The following is a 9012-nucleotide window of genomic DNA, read 5'->3' as shown; positions in this document are numbered from 1 at the left end:
GCGGTCTTCCGTGGACAACAAACCGGAGAAAACGTTTTCAACTTGGGAAGGAGAATGTACTTTCCTATTGGACAAGTTCACACAGCGTAGCTTCTTCGTTTTCAAATGTTTCCCCGGTTTCAGACATCTACATTGCATGCACGATGTAGGTTATGCAAATAGGTCTATAGTTCGAAAGGAAAAAATGACATTCTAAAAATGTTTTTATTAGGACATGAAATCATATGCCATTGTTTTGTAAAACAGCATCAGTTAATGCAATGAACATTAGGCCTTGTACCCTAAATTGATCATTATTTTAAATCTATGTGACTCAAACATAATACAAGTGTTGTAAAAGTGTCGTCTGAATTAGTCTCATCATCCCTAATACCATCAATAGGGAAATGCTAGTTATTCTTGACATAAACTTACGGGTTGTAGGACCCAGAGTCATTCCGACCTGTCTCTCCCTATGGTGCGCACTTCTCTATTGGGCAGGGGTGTGGAGCTCTGATGCATTGAAAAATAACTCCTTGCGGAATTGGGTTTGTACCAAAAAGGAGTGCCGTCACGTCAGTATCTGCCGAATTCAGCAACGCATTTGTTCCCTGTAAGTATTATTATCAATTTAAGGGAATCAGATTGCCTTCACAAGTTTATCAGACTGTTTGACGTTGATTTGTTTTGTCTTCTTCCTCACTTTTGACATCTGCTGCAGAGGTTATACTGTTTGTGCTACTTACCAATACAGGCCAGGGAGAAAAAGTTTTCAGAGGGAGCCCCAACACCAATAACACATTTATTACAGCCGGACATACTGTATTATGGCTCGTTTTCTCTCTCTGTTGTCGCCTTTTTGTTTAATCGATCAGATGTTTGATGTCAGATGTTTCTCTCTTGACTCCTTTTGTAGATTTTTGCCTCTGTCCCTTCACAAGATGTTTCTGGCCAAAAGACTCATTGGTGGCATCCTGGATGTTGTGAGGTAGGCCTGGCTCATTTTCACACACACATACACACACACACACACACACACACACACGCACACGCACACGCACAAAACACTGTCAGTGTAACGGATGTGAAACGGCTAGCTTAGTTAGCGGTGCGTGCTAAATAGCGCTTCAATCGGTGACGTCACTTGCTCTGAGACCTTGAAGTAGTAGTTCCCCTTGTGGCTTTTGTGGAGCGATGGGTAACGATGCTTCGAGGGGTGACTGTTGTCGATGTGTGCAGAGGGTCCCTGGTTCGCGCCCGGGTATGGGTGAGGGGACGGTCTAAAGTTATACTGTTATATTGGTGCCGTGACCCGGATCACTGGTTGCTGAGGAAAAAGGAGGAGGTCAAAAGTGGGGTGAGTGTAACGGATATGAAACGGTGAGCTTAGTTAGCGGTGCGCGCTAAATAGCGTTTCAATCGGTGACGTCACTTGCTCTGAGACCTTGAAGTGGTAGTTCCCCTTGCTCTGCAAGGGCCGTGGCTTTTCTGGAGCGATGGGTAACGATGCTTCGAGTGATGACTGTTGTTGATGTGTGCAGAGGGTCCCTGGTTCGTGCCCGGGTATGGGTGAGGGGACGGTCTAAAGTTATACTGTTACATCAGTATACTGACTTCATTCATGACATTTCTAACATTTATTAAATAGTAATATGTCTTTCTTGTTTTCTCCAACAGCAACATCGACCCTGGTCAATTTGTGCCATCAGATCCTGTGAGTAAATCCTTTAGCACCAATATTCCTTCAGAACATCATCAACCAATCAAATGTATTTATATAGCCGTTCTTACATCAGCTGATGTCACAAAGTGCTGTACAGACACCCAGCCTAAAACCCCAAACAGCAAGCAATGCAGGTGTAGAAGCACGGTGGCTAGGAAAAACTCCCTAGAAAGGCCAGAACCTAGGAAGAAACCTAGAGAGGAACCAGGCTATGAGGGATGACCAGTTCTCTTCTGGCTGTGCCGGGTGGAGATTATAACAGAACATGGCCAAGATGTTCAAATGTTCATGGATGACCAGCAGGGTCAAATAATAATAATCACAGTAGTTGTCGAGGGTGCAACAGGTCAGCACCTCAGGAGTAAATGTCAGTTGGCTTTTCATAGCCGATCATTCAGAGTATCTCTAATGCTCCTGCTGTCTCTAGAGAGTTGAAAACAGCAGGTCTGGGACAGGTAGCACGTCCGGTGAACAGGTCAGGGTTCCATAGCTGCAGGCAGAACAGTTCAAACTGGAGCAGCAGCACGGCCAGGTGGACTGTGGACAGCAAGGAGTCATCAGGCCAGGTAGTCCAGGTCCCCCCCCCCGACACAAACTACTGCAGCATAAATACTGGAGGCTGAGACAGGAGGGGTCGGGAGATACTGTGGCCCCATCTGACGATACACCCGGACAGGGCCAAACAGGCAGAATAAAACTCCACCCACTTTTCTGAAGCACAGCCCCCACACCACTAGAGAGATATCTTCAACCACCAACTTACCATCCTGAGACAAGGCCGAGTATAGCCCACAAAGATCTCCGACACAGCACAACCCAAGCGGTTGTCTTATGATAGTCTTATGATAGTGCACTCACTGCCGACTGGAAAGTTTTAGAAGTTAACACTACTCTTTTGAGCAAAGGAGCCACAACTGTTGCTGTCCTGCATGCTAGACCGCAGTGAAGAGGGCTGTGAGTGTTAGTGTTAACAGAACCTGGTCTGTGTTTGTGTCCTAGCCCCCACCACGCAGACCTCTGGCCTACGCGGAGCAGAATGAGAACGACGAGGAGAGACAGTTCCGCAAGGTGTTCCAGCAACTTGCTGGGGATGTAAGTAGTTATTGTTTTTCAACTTATGCACTCCTACTACTATCATATGTGATCCTATTTACCTCCAAACCTACTGTCCTTTCCTATTCTATTCAGAGAAGTAAAGAGCCCAGATAAGTCAAGTCAAGAGTGCCTCTTGATTCTCTTGATTCCAGCTATGAGTCATTGAGAGACGTTCACCTAAGGCTTTCGGCTATCAAATTCAGTTTCCATAAGTGTGCCATTGTATAATCAGGTCTGTTGTTGAATGTTTTAAAGAGGCTGTTTCGTTATGTGGGTTTCCACAAGGACAACACACAGTTGTTAAAATGATTTACATTAACCCACTGTTAGTGTTTTATTGTAATATAGTGCAGACCAACGACCAGTGTGTTAATTAAGTTCCAGTATTGTTTGTGGTGTATTAACTTTTGTAGGTGCAGCCAACTATCCATGGCATGGATGGTATTTCATTTTTGGGCTGATGATACACTGGCACAATCAGTGTAACCCTGTTGTTGCCTCTTGTATCCCAGTTAAGTCTTGTTTGCATTCCAAACCCCTCCCCTCCAGCCATTCACCCTGCTTAATCTGGAGCCGGTCTTCAGAATGTGGTTCAACTATCTACACAGACATGGTGAATTTGAAGCTTCAAATGTGCTGTCTGTCATGCACTGCTGCCGACTAATAGAAGCCTTTTGGAAGAGTACCGTGAAGAGCTCCGGTTGGCTTAAATCATTGATTCTGCCCCATTGGTTATAGTCACTAACGCCCAGGGCTCCACAGACATTTCCTTCCTGTGACGAACACTGCATCATGGACTTTGACAACTTCATTGGGTGCCTGGTTGCTCACAATGATTCACTGCTGTGGGATCAGGCAGTGGTGGAGTAAGAGACCCGGGATGTGGTTTGCTGACAATCCAACCCTGGTTTATTCCACTGACAAGAAGAGGGACTGGTTCCTCCTCTATGTGCTTCCTACCATTGTCTGACAGGGCGGCTCTCTTGCCTGGTTAGGTTTTGTGGGGGTGGGGTTGTAGATTGTGTGAGTCATAGATAGGGGTGGATACATGTTCTACTGGCAGGCTCAGCTGGCAACGATCGACTTTAAACTGATGACTAGCCCAAACTCATTGAGGCCTCACTCATAAGGGGGGGAAACACAAGATTCATATGGAATGAAACCTGAAGATATACCTGCCGCAAATGTGTCTGCTGAAAGTTGATACAATGACTTAGGTTGTTCTAATATGTCACGCACAAATCCAGAGAGAGAGATGCATTGGGTCCATGATTGTACTCCTAAAACATATGTTCATTAAAGTAGTCTCGGTGTCCTTATCCTTTTGTCAGCTGACTTGTGACCCAAGTACTTGAAGGCATATCGAGCGTATGAGGATTTACTGTATCTCTCTGTGCATTATAGGACATGGAGGTGAGCCCCACAGAATTGATGAACATCCTCAACAGGATCATTGGCAAACGTGAGTCCTATTGCACAAACACCATGCTTGTGTCTATATTTGTCTTTGTACACCTCTTGCACACATAATGGAGTCGAAGTGCAAGACTGGTTCCAGGGAATGGTTTTCTGTATTGTAGTGAAGGAGTGGTCTGTCTGTGTTCATTTCAGGTAGTGACCTGAAGACTGATGGCTTTAGCATCGAGTCATGCAGGAGCATGGTGGCTGTCATGGACGTATCCTTCCACATCAGTGTCTGTATTAGGACGGAGGACTATACTATACTATTCTATACTATACTATACTATACTATACTATACTATACTATACTATACTATACTATACTATCAGAGTAGTTGATATTACGTTTTACCTTAACCCTGAGCACACAGAGCGACAGCACAGGAAAGCTAGGTTTCCATGAGTTCAAGTTTTTATGGAACAACATCAAGAAATGGCAGGTGAGTTCAGTCCTCTTGTTACATTTTTGACAATCGGCACTGTATGAACAATTGTGTGAAATGATGGACATTTCAGTGAAACGTTTGCCTTGAGCTATAAATTATTTGCATGTATTTGCAAGGCATTCATATAAAACCACCTACAACTTCAAATAGTCCTCTTACTCCATTAATGTAAGAATGTTGTTTTATAAATGTTATGTTAATACACTCTTAATAAAAGGTGCTGTGGCCACCATGACTATTACATTGACCCCCCCTCCATTTGTTTTGTACACTACTGTTACTGGCTGTTTATTATCTATGCATAGTCACTTCACCCCTACCTACCTACATGTACAAATTACCTTGACTAACCTAAACCACCCGCACACTGCCTTGGTACCGATACCCCCTGTATATAGCCTCGTTGTTACTTTTTATAATTAATTTTATTTTTTGTAAATATTTTCTTAACTCTTCTTGAACTGCACTGTTGGTTAAGGGCTTGTAAGTAAGCATTTCACGGTAAGGTCTACAACTGTTGTATTCGGCGCAGGTGACAAATAGTTTGATTTGATGAACTTTGACCTCTCGGTGTATCTTTATTTCCGCTATGATTCAGTGCATCTACATATCAAATGACGCGGACCGCTCCGGGCACATCTCCTCACAAGAGCTTCCTGCTACCTTCAAAGCTGCAGGTGAGCTCAGAGACCAGGAGAAACGGAACATGGAATTGCATATCTTTGACATCATACTGTAAGGCCCTTTATAACCGTGACAACAAACAGCCATGACAACTGATGAAAGCCAGCTTGTCCCTGCATATATGTGTTTGGTCTCATTGGTGTCTCTCTCCTGTTATGTCCGTGTGCAGGCTTCCCTCTCAACGATCAGCTCTTCCAGTTGATGGTTCGCAGGTACAGTGATGAACAGGGCAACATGGACTTTGACAACTTCATTGGGTGCCTGGTCAGACTGGACGCTATGTGTCGTAAGTGACTGATCCTCAATCCTCCCCTGCTCAGTCCGATTATGTTCTTGATTTCAGACTATTTCCTTTTCATTACCCTTCAGTAATAGTGTTTTGTGCATTTTCAGGAGCTTTCAAGACTCTGGACAAAGATGATAATGGAACTATCAAAGTCAACATCCAGGAGGTACATTAGTTTTCTCTATTTTCTCTTTGCATTTGAACAGTGTGTTTAGGGTTAGGGACTATTTTTAAGATTAATGACTGGATATAGGAAGTGAAATTAGACCTAAATAACCACACATCTTTTTGTGTTCTGCTTTCTCCACAGTGGCTTCAGTTGACCATGTACTCATAAAACATCAGGGAAAGCCTACAAAAAGCCTTCATTAATCGCTCTCTCCATTTTAAGATTTTTATTTTATATTACCATTGTTATTATTGTTTGACAGATGTTCATACATCATTGTCATGAATGTTCATTCAATTTATCACTAGATAGCAGAAACACCAGGAAAGCACACATTTACTTTACTACCTTTCTACAGTCCAAATATTTGAACGTTTTGTGTTTTCCTTTTTTCTGGCAACACACCTTTGTTCAAACATTCCACACTGCTATGTAATGTAATATATACATTCTAGTGCTCAATAAAGGGGGCAATATTACCTAATACTTGCAGCTATCTCATTTATTGCCATTTCTATGTTCTACTTTCGCTCATTAAATAAATGTTCTCTCATGTGTTTTTTAAATAACTCATATTTTTGTGTTATTGTTAGTAATTTCACAACTTTTACAAACCAATTCATTAATAAAGGTGATTGTTATTCCTCAGCACCTCTCTTAACTTCCATCACCGACTAATAGTGGTGGAAAGTGCTTAAGTAAAAAATACTTTAAAGTACTACTTAAGTCGATTTTGGGGGTATCTGTATTTTACTATTTATAATTTTGACAACTTACTTTTTCTTCACTACATCCCTAATTGAAAATAATGTGCTTTTTACTCCATACATTTTCCCTGACACCCAAAAGTACTCATTATATTTTCAATGTTTAGCAGGACAGGAAAATGGTCCAATTCACGCACTTATCAAGAGAACATTCCTGGTCATCCCGACTGCCTCCGATCTGGTGGACTCACTAAACAAAAATGCTTTGTATGTAAATTATATCTGTGTGTTGGAGTGTGCCCCTGGCTATCCATAAATAACAAAAACAAATGTCCGGTTTTCCTAATATAAGCAATTTGAAATTATTTTAATTTGATACTTTTCATACTTAAGTATATCTAAAACCAAATACTTTTAGACTTTTACTCAAGAGGTATTTTACTGGGTGACTTTCACTTTTATTTGAGTAATCTTCTATTGAGGAATCTTTACTTTTACTCAAGTATGGCAATTGGGTACTTTTTCCACCAGTGCTAATAGCCTACGCTTGGCAGCCTATTAATTTGATTTACACACTGTTAGGAAAATTACGATTAAATGACTGAACAAATTTTTAAATGGAACTGTAACTAAGTAAACTTATACTCTGTTTTATTATATCTGATTAACAATATGAGCTCATAAGAAGGGATTGTGTGACACGGACAAGGAGTAATTCAAGTTAATGAACACCATTCCAACTAGGAAGAAAGAAATGGTTTGTGGATTAAGTAAACAGATAAGGTAGTTAACCAATGGTTGAACCGACAAAACTTAGCTCTGGGGTGTTTTAGATAAGACAGTGAGTGCACTCCTAGGTTTTCTGTTAATTAGAACTCAGCTAAGTGGTGATCGATAATGTTGAGGGTTCAAAAGTTAATTCAGTTGTGTTGTGTGTCCTGTGTATGTGCTAGGGGGGGTCAGAATTAACTTTTAAAGTTCCCTTTGTCCCGGTCGAGAGGAGGGGATTCTGTTAAGCAATGAAAGGACTTCATGTTATTGTATATAAACTGTTGCTCGTGGTAACGTGGTAGCGCGCTCCGAGAATGAGAATAAATTATGTTACCTATTATTGAAAAGACTGGTCTCCGTCTATTTTATGCAAACAAGAATCTTACAAATTATCATAAAATAGATTGAGGGAATTCAATTAATGAATACATATTGGTATAATTAAATTACAGTAACACACTGCATGGGCAAAAGGAGAAGAACACAGAACAGCGGATGATGCCAAGCACAGGTATCCGGGCTGTTTCCAGAGCAACGAGAGAACGGCTGGTCAAGGGGGCGTGATCGTGGAGGAAGGACTAGAGACAATAAAACGAGACACCACTCGTCAGGGTGTAAGGTCGAAGTCAGCCACCAATTGGGTGAGCGGGTGGTAATCGGGGCGTGTCATCGGACTTACCTGAGTGCAGAGCGGACCTGGAAGGCAGGAACAAAAACCTTCGAGATGATGCTGAGGGACCGGGTAGATCAATGAACAAACAGGTGACGGATGCTCCAGTGGATTGTTGGGCAAAGTCAAGGCAAACACGACCACTCATATACATTAAGTTAAAGGTAAGTTTAGAGGCGATTTAACAGTGTTTATCACTTTATAGACGTAGGTGCTTTTATCTTATAATATAGGCTATGTGGAGGCTAAGCTTGACCCATCACATCAACACTGTTTATCTATTTATTTATTCGCTTTGACACTGTTTATCTATTTATTTATAGCTTAAAATAGTTACAAAGTATGGCTAAATACGTAACCTGTGTACAAAGGCTGAAGAACATACACACATCCAGGTACTTTCCGTAGGTGCTGGAGTTGTATGCAAACTCATGGAAAACAGAAAGGGAAAAGCTGCACACTGCTGCTCCCAGATGATATTTATTAACAACGTTTTGACCCTTAGGTCTATGGATGCCCAGTGAAGACCTAAGGGTCGAAACGTTAATAAATTAGTAAGCTGACATGGAATTGTTTTAAGATGCTCATACCATGTATCATTTAGCCATTTGGTTTAGAATTTTAGTACCCCCTTAGGTATATAAAAAAAACATTTCAAGAAAGAATTTGAAAAATATATTACGTTTTTGGCCTTTACTACTAAAGCCCATAGAAACGCATTAAATAACACATTCATAAATGTAAAAAAGGACGGTCAAAAAATAGATCATAAGAAACAAGGTTTTGAAGCATCTGTCCTATATCTAGGAGATGTAAAAAAGCTCAGGAAATATATATATAAGACTTCCGGCGCCGACTGAGATGGCCGCCTCGCTTCGCGTTCCTAGGAAACTATGCAGTTTTTTGTTTTTTTACGTGTTATTTCTTACATTAGTACCCCAGGTCATCTTAGGTTTCATTACATACAGTCGAGAAGAACTACTGAATATAAGATCAGCGTCAACTCACCATCAGTACGACC

General features: G+C 41.5%; 1 protein-coding gene across 1 annotated transcript; it reads left to right on the top strand.

Moving 5' to 3' along the window:
* The first annotated feature begins 434 nt into the window (after positions 1–434).
* On the top strand, positions 435–6327 carry LOC123993007 (calpain small subunit 1-like). Its single transcript, XM_046294736.1, has 11 exons — positions 435–592; positions 896–967; positions 1657–1693; positions 2702–2794; positions 4202–4259; positions 4409–4473; positions 4630–4698; positions 5303–5381; positions 5558–5674; positions 5782–5840; positions 5985–6327. The coding sequence occupies exons 2-11, from the start codon at positions 921–923 to the stop codon at positions 6009–6011; spliced, it is 651 nt and encodes a 216-aa protein (XP_046150692.1). The 5' UTR covers positions 435–592; positions 896–920; the 3' UTR covers positions 6012–6327.
* The last annotated feature ends 2685 nt before the right edge of the window (positions 6328–9012 follow it).

This window comes from Oncorhynchus gorbuscha, linkage group LG13, assembly GCF_021184085.1.
Source record: "Oncorhynchus gorbuscha isolate QuinsamMale2020 ecotype Even-year linkage group LG13, OgorEven_v1.0, whole genome shotgun sequence".
NCBI classification, from domain to species: domain Eukaryota; kingdom Metazoa; phylum Chordata; class Actinopteri; order Salmoniformes; family Salmonidae; genus Oncorhynchus; species Oncorhynchus gorbuscha.
Note: the sequence above shows the minus strand (reverse complement) of the source record. Positions and strands in the feature narration are given on the sequence as shown.

What these genes read in the sequence shown, in the direction of transcription:
- LOC123993007 (XM_046294736.1), top strand. Translation starts at nt 921, where the DNA reads ATGTTTCTGGCCAAAAGACTCATTGGTGGCATCCTGGATGTTGTGAG. An exon ending in CAACAGGATCATTGGCAAAC is followed by an intron (nt 4,260 to 4,408) that starts GTGAGTCCTATT and finishes TGTTCATTTCAG; the next exon opens with GTAGTGACCTGAAGACTGAT. An exon ending in TCAAAGTCAACATCCAGGAG is followed by an intron (nt 5,841 to 5,984) that starts GTACATTAGTTT and finishes CTTTCTCCACAG; the next exon opens with TGGCTTCAGTTGACCATGTA.